At 43.7% G+C, this 21,938-nt stretch overlaps 1 protein-coding gene across 4 annotated transcripts in view; it reads right to left on the bottom strand.

Annotated features, from left to right (window-relative positions):
- The window catches only part of LOC104131883 (S-adenosyl-L-methionine-dependent tRNA 4-demethylwyosine synthase TYW1), a 119,442-nt gene that overhangs the window by 84,129 nt on the left and 13,375 nt on the right, over positions 1–21,938 (bottom strand). For all 4 annotated transcript variants that reach the window (XR_004842790.1, XM_009645099.2, XM_035900542.1 and 1 more), the window contains exons 7-9: positions 14,597–14,723; positions 2,992–3,044; positions 237–355 (exon numbers count right to left, since the gene is read on the bottom strand). Coding sequence is in view for 3 of the 4 variants with exons in the window: in XM_009645099.2 (XP_009643394.1) it covers positions 237–355; positions 2,992–3,044; positions 14,597–14,723 (299 nt within the window). In the remaining variant the exon portion in view is untranslated. The remainder of the gene's footprint in view (positions 1–236; positions 356–2,991; positions 3,045–14,596; positions 14,724–21,938) is intronic.

Raw genomic sequence — 21,938 nt, 5'->3', positions numbered from 1 at the left:
CTTTGAGCTGTGGAGCCCACCCACCCAGCTCCCCCCTACCATGCCTAACCCAGGGGCTCCACCACTCTCAGAAGGGGAGGAGTACAGGTAGGAAGGGGGAACAGTGCCGCTCCCTTCCAAACCCTTCCTCTCTCAATTGCCAAGTGAAAAGGGCACACAAGTAACACTGTTCTAGGTCTGAGGGACAGAGTGGAACAGAGCCCCCATCCCAAAATAAAACCACATTGGTATTTTACCTCCAGCAAAAGACGCATTTGTTTGCACAAGCCAGGCTCGGTGTGGCCTCCATGCAGCGGTGGCTCTCAATTCCATAAAATGTGTGTTTGTAGCAGCCGCCTCTGCCTCGAAGCATCGACTAGCAGCAGAGAAAGACATATACAAATACCAAGAAAGTTAAAACACCACCTGTAACCAAACTGAGCAAAGGCTTGAAACCTGCTCCCTGGGCATATCTGCAGTTTCCAGTCAGTAGTAACTTTGGTGCCTGTAACTGTGACAGCCATTGCAAGCAAGGTCACGGCTGCAGAACAGGTCTGAATAATGACAGAGGTGGAAAGAAATTCATAGCAAGCAGATCAGTATACAGTCTGATTGTTTATATACAGCCTTACAGAAACAAGGCATTTACAGTGTCAAATTTACAACTGTTTTAGAGGAGAGAAACTTCAACATAATCAATAACTTCACTTGCAACACCACAGCATAACAATGCACTTTCCTAAAGCTTTTAAGCAAATCAGCCAGCAAAAGAAAGCAGGTGAGGCCACTTAAGCTGCAAGAAATATTATTGTAAAAGCCCACTAAAGAGTAACAAGGATCAATTTCAAGGCTGTACTACTGAACACTCAATTCTTTTGTCTAGCACAGTATTTCTTCAAGTACTAAATTAAACAAACACCCTGACCTTATAAACCTTCATTCACACCAGTCAGTGGCTCCAGCAGGACACTGCGCCTTCCTTCCCACCAGGATCTATCTCCTATTTAGCATGCAAGTTGCTTGGAGCAAAGACTGTCTTTCAATATCTCGGTTAAATAATAATAAATGAGAAAGAATCTTTACTACTCCCAGGAGAAAAACTGAAATATGACATAGTAACTTTTAATCTACCTTGCTCTACCCTGAAAAGTCCTGGTGATCCAGGAGAAAGCCTCCACTGAGCAGCAGGGAAAGAATGTCCAGGTAACCCCTAACATATGCACAGCCTTGTTACGTAGTTCGGAGATTAAACAAGATGGAAAATGCTGGGTTTTCGACCCATCCCTCGAGATTTCAGGAGATTCACAAATTCTAGGACAGCAAGTTATATTTTGGACTCCGTAAGACAAGCAAATCAGACTCTTCCGAAAACGTAGAGGGTTTATGTTCTTTTCCAGAAGATGACAGAACACTATCATTTTAATCTGAGATAGTGCTATGAAACTCCACTAATACCAAGCCTTCTAGCCCTGTTCCTGCTTTCTGCCGATACAAATCTCAAACAAGCCTCCTGAAGATGTGCATATATCGGTGTGGATCTGAGTCAAAGCCACTGCCTGTAACCAATTTCAGCTCCATTTATTAGAACACTTTACATTCAATTCCTGCTTAAGCTAAAAATAGTATGGTCCTATCTAAGCACACAGAGCTGCTATTTATTTTGTGAAATGGCTTTACAGTGCTGCATCAAATTCTGGTTCTTTAATAAAAATAAGTTCTCTGGTTTTCTCTCTCAGTCACAGCATTGATGAAGTTTGACAAGAGTTTCTTTAAACGTTTCATGGCCTTCCCTGACACTAGAAGTGATAGAAGAGAGAAATATTTGTAAGGGTAAACAGCAGAAACATCAGTGGGATCAGTACGTCTGACAAATATTCATGGCAATACAGTAGTGGGCTCTTTAAACTGTTGATGAGAACAAGTCTTCTGATGAGACAGTTCATTGATACCAGGCATTTCAATAAGGAAACCTCACTGCAGCCACCCACTTTGGTGATTACCATTCAAAGGGCTCTTTTCAAAAATAAACAAAGTTAATCATGCAGCAAGAGAGAGAGGAGAGTCCAAGGAACTGATGATCACTGCCACAGCACAAGAATTAGGGATGTGCTGGCATTTTAAATGAGGTGATGATTCCCATCATTTACCATCCTGCAAGTGCTGAAGGCCTTAGTACCTTATATCAATGTTACTCCCCAAACACGTAACATTATAGACCAGCTTTCAACTTCTGAGCATCTTGGGGCCCTGCTAAGGACAGATGAAACAACAAACGTACAGAAGAGGCTGATGTTTGTTCTACAGCGCTCTGCACCTCTGCTGGGAATATTTAAGTCTGCAAACTACTTTAAAAGCTACTGGCTTATGAAGCCTACACCTGCAGGGCTCAGAGGATGACTTTTTTCATCTCTACGTGCACATACACATATGTAGACCCACACAGGCATTACACACAACTATATACGTACACACACACTCCACAGAGTAATTTTTTAAAAGTCCTAGCATTAACAAGTGAGTTACCTCGCTATCAGACTCTACTTGACAAATGCTGAAAGCCAGTGGAGGAGCACCAACTGTCGCAAAGCAAACACATCAGTCACAGAACAACAGGTTCAAATGCCATCGTGTGCCCATTCGAGTGTAATGACGGGCTGTGTTATCTTTGTTGTAGAAGACCTCACACTGGTGATGTAACCTTCCCACTTTTCTCTGCAGTGTTCTGCTCCTGGCATATATTTCAGTAAGCAGGAGATATTTTAGCAGACAGCAAAATAACAGGAAAAACAATAGTAAATTATGTTCCCAGCTCTTTGCTATGGTCAAATTCTCACTCTTTGCAGCAGGATTTTAATAGCTTGAAATGCAAAACTAGAGCTTGGAAGATGAAATTTCTTTTCATGCAAGTAATATCACATTTTTAAAGGATATTTCATCTGGAAATTGTAATACCTGAGTAAGTTTCTCACTTTTTTTAAAATGTATAAAATGATAAAAGAAAAGAGAACATACCTTTGTCCATCGGCAGAGTTTCACCCCAGAGTGGCTTCCAATCAGCCTGTAACCTGAAAACAAGAAATCAATCAAACCATCAATTTTAACTTACAATAATTGATACACAAAGCGTATCAATCTGTACCCAAAATTAAGCATCGTTGTCTCAATGCTGCTCTTCCCTGTTGGCCCAAAGGTGACGCTACCAACAAGATGTCAGTGCCCACCCACAGTACTCTCCATTTGATTCTGAGGGCCTGCACATCAGAGCAAAGGCCAAGGCCACCCAAAGGACTTCAGCCAACTTGAAACCATTGCTCTTAATGGGAGATTTATTTCCATTCCTCAGTCTTGTTTGAATCAATAGGAGGTGGCCCCAAGACTCTTCCATGTGACAGGACGGCAGACTAACAGGTCTAGCCCAGCAACGCAGTATGCCTGCACTGACCCCAAGGGACAGCACATGGGAGGGAGCAGGACAGGGAACCAGAAGCATCTTCCTGGCGCCAAGTAGCCACTCCAGGACCAACCCTTCCCCAGGACCAAGGAGACACATTCCCACCACTCCTCAGAAGGTCTAACCAAGCCTGGAGAACATCATCTGACTCGCAGTGGAATTGAAAGCAGAGGAAGAGAGCTGAAACACAGGGCTCAGCTTGAACTTCACAGGTTCACCAATTTCACCTCCACAAGCCATGGTGGAGCCACAATGAGGGAGCCACTCCTCCGTGCCCAGGGGAAAGCTGATTGCACATCACTTCCCTGTTCCCCAGCTAAGATCAACACAACTGAAATATATTGGTCCAGGAGGATTAATTCTACAACATTCGTTAAGCACTAAGTACTATTATTACCCAAACTGCTTGAGTTGGGTTTTTTCTTCTTTGAAAAAAGTGCTTAGAGACCGATATGTCTGAAGGATTAAAAGTCACTTCAAAATCAGCATAAAAATAAGAGGGATCAAAATAATCACTGTGTCATTCAGACAGTAGTGTTTATACGTCAATGGCCTGGTTGTCCCCAAAACCAGCACCCATCAGCTTTAGGCTGATGTTTATATTAAAGCTTTCAAGGGAAATCAAATTTTAGGTATCAAGTCTCCTTCCTGCCAACCAGCATGAACTTAACAGGGAAAAAAAAAAGCCTTCTGTTCAGCAGAACTGGCCTTCACCTCCTACAACAAAAGGTGGCACAATTACCCTGCCCTGCTTGTTTCCTAGAATGCTTTAGGGTGGAAGGGACCTTTAGGGTCACGCAGTCCAACCCCCCTGCAGGGAGCAGGGACACTGCTAACTAGAACAGGTTGCTCACAGCCCTGTCCAACCTGGCCTTGAATGTTGCCAGGGATGGGGCCTCCACCACTTTTCTGGGCAACCCATGCCAGTGTTTTACCACCCTCATTGTAAAGAATTTCTTCCTGATACCCAGTCTAAATCCAACCCAAAGAATTCCATGATTCTATGATAGCAAGGAAGAACAAACTGTTGTAAGCCAAAAAGCCTTGGTACTTCACATAGCAGATCACCCAATCCTTTCCTGGAGAAAGGCATCACTGTAACCCCAATCAGTGTCTCTAACAGCACTGAGTGTACAAAGTCACATGCAACACCAGGGACACTTTTATCTAGGACTGGATGAGACCCAGATGACCTTGTGGCAACTTTTGACTCACTGGTGGCAGAGGCAGAGTCAGGCAGGTGCAACTGCATTTGGCTGCATCACATCGTCCCCTCCCACCTTGGGTCTGTCCTGCCCATTTTTTCCGCATTTCTTTGCAAACAGGTTTGTCCAGCAAGATCTAATCTCAACCAAGACCTCCCTGCACTGCTAGAAGTTGTGTCTGTACATGATTTCTTGACAAGCATGGAAAAGTATGATACATTCCTCCATCTAATACAGCTGTCCAAGCCAGACTCTTTACTGATGTCAACCAGCACAACCCTAGCCTTAATTTTTTTCCATTTTTCAGAATCCAGCAATAGTATTCATGGAAGATTATTCTCTCTCAGATCACTTGACAGTAAAAGTAATATAGCTGCTTTAAAATGGGGTTTAGATTAAAATTAAGTTGGAAGTAGGACATACTTGCCCAGATCTACTACTGAGTTGTTTGAGAGAAGAGAGGAAGCAGCTAAACTGAGCAAGGTGCCAAGCTCCGGAGCCCAAAGCTGCGGCATTTTCTCTTAAGTTACTTAAATCAACTTCCACCATGTGGAGCGCCCACAGCTTCCTTTAAAGGCCAAGAAAACTGTACACGTTCAACATCAAAAACAGAGTCTTACAAACTTCAGCCAGCTTTAGTGATGAGAAGGGGTTTACTCATCTTGTTTGCTGCTGCCAGGAGTCACAGCTATGGTTACAGGAAGAAACAGCATATACTTGCAGAACTTCTTAAAAGCACCTTACGAAGCAGCTGAACCACAGGCCTTTACTGCATCAGTAACTGGTAAAGTGTGGTTACCCTGCTAAGCCAGCTCGGTGAACACTGCCATGCTTTTTCAGTCTTGGAAATCAGATAAAAATATCAGTGACCAAGGCCGAACACTCTTTACACATCTACTCGAGGTGAGCAGAGTCCTTCCACCTCTGTAAAGCCTGTTTCTTCAAGTACTCGCTTTACTACAGGCCAAAACATAGGCAGCAAACCAACTCGGGCTGAAAAAAGCACAAAGGGTTAAGCAAGAACCAAGCAGCACTGAGTTTCAAACCAAAAGTGGGAGAAAATATGTTTAAGAACCAGTATGAAGGTCTCCTCAGTGCTGTTTCCACATCACAGCTTCTGCTCGAGAACCCTTTTGAAAGCTCAGCCTTGCTCACCTCTTCCATCAGCTTTGCCACAGCCTGACTGTGGCTCTGCCAAAGCAAATGGTGGTTGAACCAAATCTTACTGCTGGCCCAGAAATCTACACCTATGTATGCCAAGACTCCCTGTGAACACATTTGCTTCTTTGCTCTTAAGACATAGTTCTGAACAATAACTGAGTATTTGGATACAACACCTTCCAAACAATGCCATGTGTTGTCTTCATGGGTCCCTGCTCACAGGCCCTACGAATCTTCAGATACTAAGGCTAAACAAACCCAATCCATTTATCATTTCTACAGCCTAATATTCAAAGGATGCCTTGAACAATAAGCAGGCTCAAAGTAATCAGCTCAACTCCTGATTAAAGGCACAGGAACATCCAATTAGAAGTCTGTGTGTTAGTTGATCCTGCTGTAGATGATAAATTTTTAATGACCCAGAAGCCCGCCAAACTTCACTGAAATTGTCATTTTTAACTATAATAAGACATGAATTAAGCTTTTAAACAAGGTTTTGGGTGAAATTAGTCTTATCAGACAATGACAACACTAGGCTGATAAACATTTGGCAATTGCTTGCCCTGACAATCCAACTGGAGTTTAACAGACCACAGACAGACTTTTAACCAAAGAGATGCCCAGTGTCACAGATGGCAACTGCCCTGTTGTCTGGGGCAAAACTGTTCTGCAACCATTTAAAACTACGTTTCAGGATTTCAACTCCATCATGTAAATAATAGTTTTAAAAGTCCATGCTCTGAAAATCAAAGAATTCATTGAGGGACCCTATGAGCTCTCAGCCACTGAGACTGGAAGCTACGGTCTATATACCCATGTCACATCCCAGGATATCAGGGTACTCTGGTCGTGGTTTTGCTAGTTTTCCAGTGCTCTACACATAACGAGTCTTTCTAAGCTCCTGAACATGGACGAATTATGTGCATGTGAGAGATTATGTTATTTTAATTTTGAAAGCAGAACAGATAGCCAAGATAAACCAAATTTCTACAAATACATCCATCTGTATCAGAAGCAGTATCATGGTATCTACACAGTCTAAAAAACTATGAATCTGTAGGAGAGCCATACTGAACAGCTTTCAAAGATTGGCGACTATCCCGATGTGGCAAAGCATCCAGAAGAAAACCTGAAGGCACCTTCCACTACAGATCTCTACACCACCAAAAGCTTGCTTCAACAGAAGACTTTGAAAGCACAGAGCAAAAGAAAGAATGAGTGGAAGAAGATCAGTTGTTGAAAAAAAAAATCCCTGAAACATACAAGAAAGACTTCATCTTTCTCTAAGAGCGCAGCCACCATAAGCTTGGTAAAAGCCAAGCTGATGTCACATGTGCTTCACAAACTCAAGTGACTTTCAGAAGGCTCTTCTGGGAATACAGAGCTGGCAAATCACTGTGGTTCTATCAAGCAACCTCCATAAATAAAAGCCCTCCAGTTTGAAGCAATGATTATCTGTTAAAGCTGAAACTCACTGCAGAAAGGGGAACTTCACACTGGGAGAATGTTTACAGGGAAAAAAGTTTTCAGTTTCCTGCCATTTTGCAAGAATGCAGTTTAAAAGTACCAGAGCTGAAGGTCAGCGACACAGCAGTAATCCATCACCAGCACTTTAAGGACCATTTCAAAGTTGTAACACAATTGCTGCACTTGAGCTGCTGCCCAAAAGACAATGTTCTGATGCTAGAAATTAATAAGAAAAAAAAACCAAGAAATGCTATTGGTGAGAGGAACTTATTCAAATTATGTCATCATTTTATACCAAAATAGAAAGAAGTGGAACCTGGGCAGGGGAATTTTTCAGACTGACTAAGCACAATAGGAGAAACCTCCAGTTTCATTCCTAACATTGCTCAATCTTCAAGAAACCCTTGCCAAGCCCATGGAGACCTACTCTTTAGGTTTCCTCTTTTTTGGAAAAAGAAGTACTCTTAAGAAGGCTTGTGATTTGTGGAAGGACTCGCTTCCATGAACTCAGAGCAAGGAGTGACGACACAAGAAAAGACTACAGGACTGTACCTTGTATACAAAAATACTGTCATTCCAAAATGGATGGGAAGTTTGGTCTTTTAGCAGAGCTGCTGAAATGCTGCTTCAGATCCTTCTCATTGTACACAAAATGAAGAACATCTTGAACATTTTTAACACATAGTAAAGGCCTACTAAGTTTAACGAAAGAAATACAGCTGCTTCAGCAGGCAAACCAAACCTAACCTACTATCAAGAAAATGAGACTGCAGAGTTCAAGGGTGGGAGTTCCAGGAGCTCTAATAAATTCCAGCCTCAGAGCTGATAGTAAGAGACCTAAAAAAATTCTTAAAATCCAGCTTTTCACTTAAACCCAGATGTCCATTTTAATCCAAGAGCAGCTTTTCCTTTGCAGCACAGAGCTACCTGGGCAGTAGGAAAATAAAACCTCCAAAATTCAAATGCGCAATTTCTTGTCAAACTATGCCTGTGAAAAAAACAGCCACAGAGACCACCGATATGTTCACCTACATCAACTAGTACTGAAGAAAAATCAAAAGAAAACCCTTCTGTATTAGGCACCTTTGACAAAAGGCAATGTGGTAAGCCAGACCATTTGCTGAGCTGTTGTAAAATGTTTGCCATGAACACATCACACTGGTGACCTCCATCAGTAGCAACCACAGCAAAACACGTCTTACAGAAGTGAGGCCATGGGCATCAACAACATGGCAGCCCATCCTATTTTAATCCATCCCCCAAATCAATTGCAAGTTCTGGAGACCTCCTCTCGCTCAAGCCAAGACAGAGAAGATATGTCCATTCCTCAGCCCAAATAGTTTCACTAACTTCCACATTGGCTTTGCCATCCCAGGAGGAGAACAGCTGCTCCCCTACTCCCAGAAAGGGATCTTTAGGGCTTGGCAAGCAAACATCCATCACCATCCACCAGAACAATCCTAAGAAAACAGAACTAACCAGCATCTCCACAAGTCACCTTCCAACTGCTGTCAGGCACTGCATCCAAGATAAAGACCTGCAAGACAAAAGTCCCTGAAGTGTTCAGAATAGCAAAAGGATCCCTACGCCTCTGTCTGGGAGGTTGGGAAGACACAAGGCTCCACTGAGGAGAACACATGCAATTCACATTTGGGCTGTAAAGCAAGCAGAGAAAAAGAAGAGATGACGTGCTGGGACTCTTGAATGGGAAACTGGTTCTTCTGTGAGACAGCCTACAAACACATGCCCTGCACTGCCTCAGCTCCCCTGCTAGGGCCAAAGCAACAGCTCCATTGTCCGGACCCCAGGCTTTCCCCTCACACTCACCTACTCTCCCCTGGAGGACCTTTGGGTCCCTCCGGTGCCTTCTGTAGCCCTGCCTCATATCTCCAGCTCCCCTTGCATCTTCTACCTGCTTTGGCTGGGCAGGAGACAGCAAATGCGTGCCTAGCCCTTAATCTCATCCTTGCCAACTGACAGTAACCAGCCAGCCAAACAGGATGGGTCATAACCTGGAGGTCACATCATTCAGAGAGGAGGAAAAGAGCCTTGGTCTCTCTTCTTGATTCATAGGAATATTGTCAAGAAATCTGCAGGAACTCAACAGTATATTAGTGTCAACTTTGGCTGAAAGGTTTCCAGTGGAAGGCGGCAGCCAGCCTGCACAACTCTTCCTAAAGTACAAATACATAAATAGTAAGACAGAACTACAAGTTGCTACAGACAAGATTTTTTTTTTGGTTGTGTTTTATTGCATCTCTTTTTCAGTCATTCTGAGCACATTTCTTTCTCTGCATTTCCATTTGTATGAACTGTCCCGTGCTTGTGGAGAGTGCTGTGTTATAAAAAAAAAGACAGCAAATTTTATCCTTCCCTGAATGTATCTTGTATTTTGTTCCAGCTTAATAGGCTTAATTTCAAAGACCAATACTCTCTAAAGCCCTTCCAAAACCTAAAAAAGAACCCCACAGACACACTTCTAATATAAATGCATTTACACTTATTTTCCTGTTATACATGGGGTAAATCCACCAGCTGCAGTAACTACACAAGGGAAGAATCTGGCCCACAAAACCAAGCTTTCACCATCTACTCTGCTCCTGAGAAGCTGCTACATCTGCACCAGCAAATTAGTATTGCGGTCAGCTCACCACCAGCTCTTGGCAGCTTCCACACTGTGGGGCTTCAGCATCTTCTGCTTCCTGGATTCTTCCCCTTTAACTGTGTATTTGCTTTACACCAACATTTTCTAAGGAACTGCAAGGAAGTTTAGTAGGCTTAGCTTTGTCTGCATTCCGTCATTCTATTTATTCTGCTTACTAAGAATAATTTTCTATTATGCAAATTTTTAATCTTCCCATGGCCAATATTTAAATTCCATGGTACATTTCAGGGACTGCACCAGTGTTACTAATCCCTGACCCAGCTGTGAGCCGCTAGTGCCACCTGGAGTTTAATAGCTATACATAAAGCACACTGAATCCCAAAGATGCATGCAAATGTTTTAGCGCACAGCCTGTGAGAGTTGTACATCCAGCACCACCAGCCTCCGTGCAGTGTCTTTGCACAGTGGATCTCATTTCCAGAGTCCAGACACTCAAAACACTCAGTAGAGTGAGCCAAGCTGAGATGGTCAGAAGCAGTAAGCACTGGAAACGTCAGTCCAAGAACGGACAGCAAAAGCCACCAAGTACTTTTAAAAACCTAATCTCAAACAGGTTTGGTAAGCACTTGGAAAAGCCCGATCTTCAATGTTTTTCTGAAGTCAGCCTCCTGACTGCCCATACACACTGAAAAATATAGATCAGAGCACATCTTTATATCAACCATGAAGTCAAAGCATGGAAACAAGCTGTTACTGAAGCAGCCCATACTATTTCAGATACCAACTGCCTCCTAATACCACTTCCCTTTGGATACAAGTAAAACAGAGGTACCCTGGGCACCCTGGCGCTACACTGTAGACTCACATAACCAGTAAAGGCAGAACAATCCAACTGGACTGCAGCAAAACTGTACCTGTGGTAGCAGAGACACAGCAGAACAACTCGCACAATGTCAATGGGGTCATTAATCCACTCCCATTGTGTTGCCTACCACAAAAGGCACAGCCGTATTTAGCAGTGCTACAGGAGAAAAGAACAAAGCAAAGAGCATGTCAGAAATACACGGTATGAGCAGCTTAAGAAAATCCAGGTCCTTGGAATCTCCAAGCAAACAATCAGCTCTTCGGGTCTTTAGTTTGTTTTTATTCTGTTTTATTCCTGCAATATTTAAGAGAAGCTTATCAAGGACAACCTGAAGCACTACTAGATATGACTGTAACTTGATAGGGATGATGAAACTGGCTGTCACCATGCGACATCATGTCTGACCTCCAAATATTTCGAGAAGTTAGCTGCAGTAGAGCCACGATTCCCCTAACTGCCAGCCTCTGCTTTTGTATCCGGCATGACAATTTGTTTGGCTTTCAGTCTGACCATCACTATCAATAAAACATTTGGCAAATCAAAGAGCAGTGAAGAGTAACAATGGTTAACAGCCTAAACAGAGCACAGGTCTTTGCACTATTGCTGTACTGACTTTATAGCAGCAGGGAAATGTAAGAGACAGTCAGTATTTTTGTACCCATAAAATAAGCACAGCTGATACAGGCGACACTGAAGGATTCACTGTGGGTTCACACTGGGTTTTTTTACAGTCATCTTTCCTATTAGAACAGCAGCTTGAGACTCCCTCTAAAGCTAAAGGAGGATTTAAATGCGCTTCCCAAAAAATGAACGAAGGGCCCAATGATCAGGAGCTCCAGAAAGGCAAACTTCACCATGTACAAAATCCTTCTGGCACCCAGTCCAAGCAAAAAAACCTTTCAGCCCAGGAGGGATGGCTTCAAGAATCTACAAGCAACTGCAGAAAGCAAATGCGAACATGTTAGGCTATATGTACTAACCACCACAGGAAGCATGAGCATCAAAAATTTGTTTCTATTTTCAGTTTATTTCATGACATCTACCTAAACAGATGAAACTACTGAAGCATTAACACAGCAAAATGGTACCACTGCAAATATAACAGAGCCAAACACTTCAACTGTCAGCCTCTCTCTCCCCAGCTGTATTTGTTACTTGGAGGCACTAAATAGTTTGTGCTATATTTGGTTTTTTTATGCAAGCCTGAACAGCAATGGAAAGGGAATCAGCATTTTCCCACAACACAAGATGGGCTATGACTTTAAAAAGCAACTATTACAGAGCATCCTTTATAAAGGTGTTTGCAACCAGGCAACTACAAGAGCTAACACCTATACAACCCAGCAGGTAAAGCTATATTTAGCCAAAATTCAACACCAGTGCTACACTAAAAGCATCATTTGAGCAATATTCAGTTTATCAACATGAAGGTAAATTTGTCTGAAGGTGAATCAAAATAAAAAGAGCAAGCATTGCAATAGTCTGAAGAGCTGTTGTTCAAAGGCAAACTTCCTTTATGCAGTTACAAGTTAAAAGAACCACTTTCTCCTGAATCGCTGGTACTGTTTTTTTCCTTCTCTTGAGCTAATTATGCCCTCAGGGATAATCTTGAAAAGACACTGAACCTACACCCAAAGCAACCAGTCATTGAAAAATAAATTAGATTATCTTTTGACTACATTGCACTTGTTATTTTGGGGGGAATGGTGCTGGGGGAAGGAGGGAGCAGTTTTATTTTTATAGCCACATAAGCCTGTCTTGGTTTGTTATTTGCAGAAAAAAATGTTATGTGACATGTGAAAAAGAAAGGCAGCTTCTCTTCTTCACTGCTGAGTGACCATTAAAGAATGGTGGGAGTAGCAGAGGAGAGGAGGGGCAGGCTGGGCCAGCAAGAGGCAGGATACAGGCACAAAGCTGCAGATTTAAGTGGATCCTACTAGTTGATCCAACACTGGCACTACCCCGTGTGCTGAAGGAAGGGAGAACTACATACTTAATTATCTAGCTACTGAATTCCTGTCCCTGGTACATCACAAGGAAATCCAAGTTCTCTGAAGAGTTTGCCTTTATGTCACAAAAAGTTATGGTAGGAAGGTGACCTTCCCTCCAGCGCTGTTTTCATTTTTCAAATGATCACTCTTTTTATACCACTGGAAAGGCACCATTTCCTTCAATCCCCAAACCCTTACAGACCAGGTGTGAAAGTGAGCCAGTGCAAAACACCCCTGCGACTACCATGGCACAACACAGCCCCGCACCCAAGAGCCATGACAGCGTGCCAAGAACCACTTACTACTGCCCTCTCAGAAGTCAGTGCCACAGGCTCTCACAGCTCTTCTAGGGTTCCTGGGTCCCAAAGCAAAACCTGAGATGTCAGGGGGACTCGGTCCACCCTTCCAAAGAGTCAGTGGCCCCTTCAACCTCTCAATCAGGGGACTTGCAGCAGACAAGCATGCTCATCTCCCCGCTGCCCGTTTCTAGACAGCCAGGCCTACAGCAGCCCACTTCCCTAGTCCTGCTAGCCAAATCCACCTGCCCTCCAGACACCCTCACAGGCAGGCAGAACAATCAGACTTCTGGATCAAGCACAGACTATAGTAACTAAATAAACAAATAAATAAAAATAAAAGGCTGTAACAGTGCTCCAGCTGCTCTGCAGCACACTGCAGTGTAACTGCCACCACATTACAGCCTTCAGAGTCGAAGCTGAAAAGATGTATTGAACCAACCTCCTGCCATCCCCTCACTGGTCCCAGCCAGCAGCAGCACCACTAGGGATATGAAGAGGAGGCAAAGTCACTGCCACTCCTTGCTAAGCCTTTGCTTTATTCCTTCAGACTATAGATTTAAAGAACGGCTCTTTATCTTATAGCTGTGCTAAGGTTAATGAGAAAACCCAATGACCAAACACAGCTGATGGGCAGAAGGCAACACCAGTCACCTACAAAAGCTCAGGCCAAGGAACAGCTGAGATCCTGGGGAGCAAAGGTGTTGGAATCTCACAGCTGCTGGACTCACACAGAACATGGTCAGAACTTCAGAGCCCAGCTCCTTAGTGAGGAGCCTCCGCTGCAATAACCAGAAGTGCCTTCACAGAATCATCAGGAGAGACACTATCAATTTAGCAGGCAAGAAAACCAAGCACGCTCTCATCTTGAGATAAAAGAAATGAGGCTGAACTCCCTTTAGTCTCTAACTGAGCAACATGGGAGAGTGCACATCACCCTTCTCCTGGCTCTGCTGCTCAGAACTGAGGCTTCTGAACTGCAAGGTTGTCAGCCCAGCTTTCCTCATGCTTGCCCTTTGTTTTAAAAAAGACATTAAGTTAATTAAAACTGTTCTCTGCAGCTCATAGGACAACTACTGATCTAATCACCTAGCGGACTGTTAGAGTTAGTTTGAACTACTTCCTTTTCTGGAAATAAAGTTTCAGTAATAAAGTCAGGGTTTGAAACTGAAATAAAAGCAGGGGACTAAGATGCAAAACAGAGATGCAAAGCTTATATTTATATATTCTTGGAGAAACCTACACTCTGGGAGCTAGACACACCTGGGACTATCGTTCTCTCTCTCAAGCTGCCTTAGGGGATACATTAAACCCTGCAGACTCTGATACATTCGCCATGCGTTATAGTGGGCATCACGTTGAGATGCATTTACCTGGCTTTAGCTTCTTCCCCTGCAACAGGGAGGTACAAACAGCTCCTGCCTGACCTCTGTTCCGCCTCTAGTTAGAGCCTCATGACTGAGGGTCCAGAGCAGTATCTTTAGCATAAAGAACACCACCTTTCACTTGCTCTATTAAAAGTCTACTACTAAGACTTCAAAGCCTGGTCTACCACCTCATCTTTGCAGGATCTCACCTTGTTTTGTGAGCGCTTCTCTCAGAGCCGGGGTAATCATCTCTCTCTTTGCACCCTCCTCCTTCCACCCAGTGGTCTCTCCAGTCAAGCTCGTTCCAACATCGCCTTCCTCGTGCTCCCATTCTCTCTGTTTAAAAGACAGTGAATTACAACCATTTGGATTCAAGCATCACATTTCAAACATTGTGACACAGTTCAGCTGCAGACCTGCTCAACTTAAAACTGACACAAGTACCCACACACAAATTCTTGCATTCGTGTAATCCTGCACTCTATTCTTCTCATGAGACACTGGCTCTTCCTCAATTTAGGACAGTAAATTAAAACAAAACCAAAACCACACACACAACACAAGATTTGTGCCACTAAGCAATAAAATTCTCCAGGACATTTTAAGAAACAAGGTACATGCATCTCATTTGAGAGCGAGAGGGACTCCAGGATTTAAACCCAAGTGTTTCACAATTGCACAATAACCTCATCTCTCCACAGAACGCAAACCAGAGGGAACAAACCATTTTGTGCCTGACACACCATTGGAGTGACAAGCAGCTATCATCCCCAGCTATCAGGGGCAGGTCAGGGAAGAAAGCCACATCACTACAAGAAGTCAGATGGCCCAAGAGTTTACAGAGTAGAAGCTATGCTCTCCACAAGTCACCTATTGCAGCAGCCCTGTGCACCACCAAAATTAAGCGATCACCAAAGGCCCTGCAAGAAAAGACTGCTCCCCCTGCCCGCAGTCAGCTCGGCACGAGCCGTAGCATCCCATCGAAGCCTGGCTTCCAGCAGACGCTGCTTTGTAGACACAGTTAAGCCCTCAGAGCTTATTTAAAACCAACTGCAGGACTATCACGTATTAGCATAAAGTTACAAGCAGAAGCAGCAAACCCTAGCACATCAAAAATTCTGAATCCCTCACTGTGTAAGTGCCACTTCTGAGACTTTATGGGTATTTATTGTTCATGTCTACACAAAGAGGCATGAAAGTGTAAATAATTACTTTGATATCTCATGCAACTTGTAATCTGTCAGTCCTTTATGGCCTTTCTGAAATATTAAAGGAGTTCTGGATAAACAACAAAACAAAATCCAATAGAGGACATCTTGTTTTCACAAAGTTGAGGCTATTTCACTTCTAACCCTCTTTTGTGCCAAAGACATCAAGGAGTTCATACAAATGCTTCCAGGCTGAGTCTGCCCACCAACTGTTAGCATCGCTAAGGAAACCAGTGCTCTTGACTTGCCAAACCGTGTTCTTTGCTAGCAGGGAAAGTAATCCAGCCGTGCCTAGACACACAGACACATTTCTTTTGTACCTGAGCAAAATTTCCAAAGATAAAGGTGCCTCAGAAGCAAAAAAGAAAAATTTAAAAAACGCCACAGACTTAGAGGTGCAAGGGCAAACCAGAGTCCCTATTAAGCACTTGAGAAGGGAAGAGGAAAATAGAACATTTAGGGACAGAGGTTATTACACATTGGTTTCCATAACATTTCAAGACTTCCCCAAAAGGCTAGCTCTGTTAAGTACTTGTCATGTGTTGGGTTTAAAAGCTCATTTCTTGAGACTTGATCTTCATTTATCAGCAAGATGCTTCACCAGTAAAATATTAATATTGCTGGAAAAGCCTCATCCATAAGGAAGAAAGGAAATGAGATAATAGTTAAAAGATGAAGATTTTAAGTCTTAAATAAAGAACGTCTCCTCCCACAAGCTATCGTTTAACCCAGAAGTAGGCCCCACCATCCAGTTACAGAGAAAAGGAGGAAGGGCACTGCCTTCGCACAGATCCATTGGCTACTTAAAGCAAAACGCTGTGCAGGATTTACGAGCAGGTAGGCCAGGATGTGTCCACTCTACAATCTCATGCTAGGTTAATTCTCCCAGAAGAACTAAATATGCATTATGGAGCACATCATAATATTAAAAATGCAGCCATTAACTTAAGACTAATGAGACATCCCATCTAAGACAGCCTTCAGATACAGAAAAAGTCCTTCCGAATTTAAAGGCTTTGCACTTCTACCTGCCTGTTGTGCCCGTTACTGCAATATCCAAGAAAAGCGCCTAAACATGAGAAGAACAAATAAAATTGCCTTACAGGCAGGGCAGAAATACATTTATTTCAATAATCATTTTTCCCCTCAGAGATGATATTTTTTCCCCCCTCATCCTAATATGAAAGCCTGTAAACAAAATAATCATTTGTTTTTCTCTGAACTGCAATACCTGACTTGTTCAGTTTGGCAAGTGATTGGCTTCTGATATTTCTTGTGGGAAATGGAATTCACAGCCCTGGGAGTTTTACTTATTTGCTTAATAAACCTTTCATATCCATTATTTAGAGTTTGAGTGGCGAGAACAAAGTTAACTTTGCACAGAGCAAATTTCTCAAGTTCTGGTGATTTAGCAGAAAGCCCTGCAGTAAATCAGAGGCAAATTACTGTCTTTCCATAACAAATCAAGCAGGTAGTGACAAGAGCCAGCTTTCATGCCCTTGAAATACTTCACTGCTGAAAATCTGAAGAGTCATCCTCTGGTCTGTGTTCACAAACAAGAGAACTCACAGATGAGAAAGCCTAGGAACACACTCCAATTTCTTGGTACCACAAGGCTCAGCACAGGAGGTTTGGGTTTGGTTTTTTTTTGCTACTGCTATTGCTTCAATTGCATCTCATGTGTAAGGGTTTAGGATCACCTCCTCTACAAGTGAAGGCAAAAAAAACTTCTTCCCTTTTATTGCCATACAGGCAGCACAACAGACACAAGCAGCACATACTTGTTCTGGGCTCCCTGGTTCAAGATGAGGAACTCCTAGACAGAGTCCAGAGGAGGGCAACTAAGCTGATGAGGGGACTGGAGCATCTCCCCTATGAGGAAAGGCTGAGGGAGCTGGGCTTGTTCAGCCTGGAGAAGAGAAGGCTGAGAGGGGATCTCATCAACACATACAAATATCTTAAGGGTGGGTGTCACAAGGATGGAGCCAGACTCTTCCCAGTGGTGCCCAGTGACAGGACAAGGGGCAATGGGCACAAAGTGAAGCAGAAGAGGTTCCAGTTGAACGTGGGGAAGAACTTCTTTACTGTGAGGGTGACAGAGCACTGGAACAGGCTGCCCAGGGGGGCTGTGGAGTCTCCTTCTCTGGAGATATTCAAGCCCCACCTGGATGCTGTCCTGTGCACCCTGCTCTGGGTGACCCTGCTTGAGCAGGAGGGTTGGACTGGGTGATCTCTGGAGGTCCCTTCCAACCCCTGCCAGTCTGGGATTCTGTGATACTTCACAGGCAGAGGAAGCCCATTTTTGATGGGTCAAGTGCAGAGGGCATCCAACAGACACATGCAAGAACCTCAGTATTCCCTGCCCCTCAGACAAGTCACAGCTCAAATGTTTCAAATTATTTCCTCCAAATATACCACAGCCACATTCAGATACAGTCACACCATCAAACAAGACATGCTGCTGCCAATTCTCCTCCTCCATGAAGCATGCTCTCCAGGATGGCAAGCTGCTCGATACGTCCCTGGTTTTTTTTGGTTTATTACATCAAATGCTTTTCAAGCTAAGAGTGCAGGTGCAAGAAAAAAAGGCAAGTTCAGCATAACTTCCATGCAAAAAAGTATTCCCTAAACTACCTTAATTTGGCATTTTTAGCCTCATGGCTCTATTTATTGATGTGCCACAGCCGAAAAAAACATGGTCCCCAAGAAGTTTTAACTCCTGGAAGGAAAGTGACAGCCAGAATACCCCAGTTTTGACTGAACTTTTCCTATTTAACCTCCCAGTGGTCAAACAAAAGGGAACCCCTGGCCCTGTCATGATTTACAGCCTCATCCATCAAAAGGCTCCAGGATCTTTTAACAAATGAAAGGCAGAAGCATTAAGAAAACAGTAACACATCAGGAGCTGAAGCCAGGACTAACAGAACCAGCACTAAAGGAAAATATTGGCAAGGCTATCAGGAAAAGGCTGCCTGGCAGCAAGAAGTATTAGTAAAACTTTCCCAGGGGAGTCATTAAATGAAGTATTAAAGTTGATGAATTACATGAATGAAGAGTTAAAGTTCACACCAAGCAGAGCTCTGGAAGCAATGCTCCAGTGGCAAGAGGACAGCTAGAAAAGCTGACTTCTCCCTTGGATCAGGCTCAGCTGTCAGTGGCACAACGGGCAAGAGTCACACAGGGGTTTTTTTCAAAAGGTGCCCACAGGAACAGCACTCATTTCCTTACAAAGCAACCTTCCTGCAAGGCTGAAACACATGGAAAAAGAACAGGACAGGGAGAGGACTTGCACAAAGATACTCTTGAACACAAAAGAAGAGGAGCAGATGACTGCTAGTGCACTGTGGGAACCTTTCTGCTCCAGGTACAAAGCTCTGGCTGCCACAACCCAGCCGTAACAAACCAAGACAGAACTGTAATTTGCTCCACCCATGGACTAAACACTCTGCCAATCCTACAGCAACATGGGATATTCTAACTGCTGTCAGCCATCAATAAGAATGGCTTTGAGCATTTGCAAGTGAGCACAAAGATGAGCACTGGAAACTTGGACTGAGTAAGCAGTGAACCAGCAAACACCCCCAACAGCAAGAAAATCTGATTGAAAATAACTGCTAGAGTCCACATAATCATGGGCTACATACCAGCTGCATACAGTGCTGCCCAGTTAAGCACAAAAGCCTGAACTGAAGCAAAAAGCAGACACAGGTTGAAAGCACGAGAGCTGAGAGATGGGAGAACTTGGCAAGGTAATGGAGTGCCATGACTGAAACAGGAGGGTGCTTGATCAAAAGCAAAAATTGTGGTATGTGTTTTCAAGAAGTGTCCTTAAAATGGGGAAAGCCCAAGAGATAACAAAAAAAACCAAAAAAACCTCTGAAGTGAGATTTTTTTTACTCCTGGAATAAAAACCTTTGTGGACTTTCAATAACGAGCTGGAAGGAAGTCTCCATCCACATCTACTTTACTATGCTGTAGAACAACAGAAGGTCCCTTGCATTATCCTGCGTCAGCATGTACAAGCTGCCATCGAGAGAAAGGATGCTATTCAAACAGATCCGCAGCTCTGCCCCTGCAGAGGGAATCCTGCCTTTGCTTTGGTTTGAAGAGTCAATGCTGAGATTTTTGGACATACACAATGGCATTTTTAAAGCCCAAACTCACACAGACAAGTAATGACAGAAGACTTATTATGCTGCTAACTGACTCAGTCTGAAAGGGCGCTGCGCATCTTCTGTGAAATGAAGGATAAATGATCCTACCAACATCCATTTTCCTGTAGGTTCAATGTAACTCAGGATTCTCAAGAACAAAAAAAATTCCCAGATCACAACTCTAAAATATATCTGCCAGGCTACAGTGGGGTTTAAGATTGCTTCACTGGGCTACAACATCACTGCTCTGCTGTAGTTTTTTGGAAAGTTTTTACAAGGTGTCATTAAACCACAATTCCATGTGTTTGATTTGGGAAACTTCCTTGGACACACCATCAAGACAACTCATTTTCAAACAGAAGAATCAAAACTAAAAATCTGTCTAAATCTAAAAATCTGACTGTCTCCACCTAAGAGTGACTAGCTTATATTTGAAAATCAGGCTATAGATTCACATTTTCACTCCTTTCTTCTGTGCTACAATAATCACAATTAAAATCCAGGTAACATGATTTAACAAGTGTCCCAAAATACCCAGCCTAAAACCAGTAAGATTTTCCACTTCAGTCTATTCTGCTTTCTCTCACACAGAACACGCAGCACACGTCCTTTCACTACGTCTTGCCATATATTGCACATTCTTTTTTAAATGGCTCTGTAAAAGACTTCTCCACTCCATCATTTCTTATTTTTCCTTACAGTTTAGGACTAAAAGGCATTTTGTTTCAATATGAAAGGGAAGTGACCATGCCCCTGTAGTCGGCCCTGGTGAGGCCGCACCTCGAATACTGTGTTCAGTATTGGGTCCCTCACTCCAAGAAAGACATTGCATTGCTGGAGCGTGTCCAGAGGACAGCAACGAAGCTGGGGAGGGGTCTGGAGCCCAAGGCTGCTGGGGAGCGGCTGGGGGAGCTGGGGGTGTTCAGCCTGGAGAAGAGACTGCTGAGGGGAGCCCTTATCACTCCCTACAACTGCCTGACAGGAGGGGGGAGCCGGGGGGGTCGGGGCTCTGCTCCCTGGGAATGGGCAATGGGACAAGGGGAAATGGCCTCAAGTTGTGCCAGGGCAGGTTTAGGTTGGACATTGGGACAACTTCCTTCCCCAAAAAGGCTGTCAAGCACTGGAAGGGGCCTGCCCAGGGAAGGGGTCAAGTCCCCAACCCTGGGGGTATTTAAAAGCCAGGCACACGAGGTGCTGAGGGCCAGGGTTTAGTGGTGGGATGGCAAGGTTAGGGGAACAGTTGGGCTGGGTGATCTTAGAGGTCTTTTCCAACCTAAACAATTCTATGCTTCTATGAATACCAAACTTTCAAGTGGTCAAAACGCCATGCACACATTTAAAAAAAAAAGCGTGATGAATTTTGATTCTGCAATCATTTGCTGTGTTTGAAGACGACTCCAGTCAATCTGAGCTAATACCAGCTAGAGGTTCATTTCCTAGTAGCAATATCTTGTTGTGGAAAAGCCAGCCCTGGTACCAAAGCTGGCCAGACTGCAGACTGCTATTTTGTATTAGAAATTCTATAGAATCATAGGATGCTTTGGGTTGGAAGGGACCTTTAGGGTCACCCAGTCCAACCCCCCTGCAGGGAGCAGGGACACCTTTAACCAGACCAGGTTGCTCACAGCCCCATCCAACCTGGCCTGGAATGTTCCCAGGGATGGGGCCTCCATCACCTCTCTGGGCAACCCATGCCAGTGTTTCACCACCCTCATTGTAAAGAATTTCTTCCTTGTATCCAATCTAAACTTACCCCGGTTTAATTTAAAACCATCACCCCTTGCCCTGTCACAGCAGGCCCTGCTAAAGATTGTCCCCTTCTTTCCTCTAGGCCCCCTTTAAGCACTGAACAGCCACAATCAGGTCTCCCCACAGCCTTCTCTTCTCCAGGCTGAATAACCCCAACTATTTAAAAGCCAGGCACACGAGGTGCTGAGGGCCAGGGTTTAGTGGTGGGATGGCAAGGTTAGGGGAACAGTTGGGCTGGGTGATCTTAGAGGTCTTTTCCAACCTAAACAATTCTATGCTTCTATGAATACCAAACTTTCAAGTGGTCAAAACGCCATGCACACATTTAAAAAAAAAAGCGTGATGAATTTTGATTCTGCAATCATTTGCTGTGTTTGAAGACGACTCCAGTCAATCTGAGCTAATACCAGCTAGAGGTTCATTTCCTAGTAGCAATATCT

This window comes from Egretta garzetta, unplaced genomic scaffold, assembly GCF_000687185.1.
Source record: "Egretta garzetta isolate BGI_Z169 unplaced genomic scaffold, ASM68718v1 scaffold108, whole genome shotgun sequence".
Lineage (NCBI taxonomy): Eukaryota > Metazoa > Chordata > Aves > Pelecaniformes > Ardeidae > Egretta > Egretta garzetta.
The sequence above is the reverse complement of the archived record's forward strand: the minus strand, read 5'-3'. Positions and strand labels throughout refer to the sequence as shown.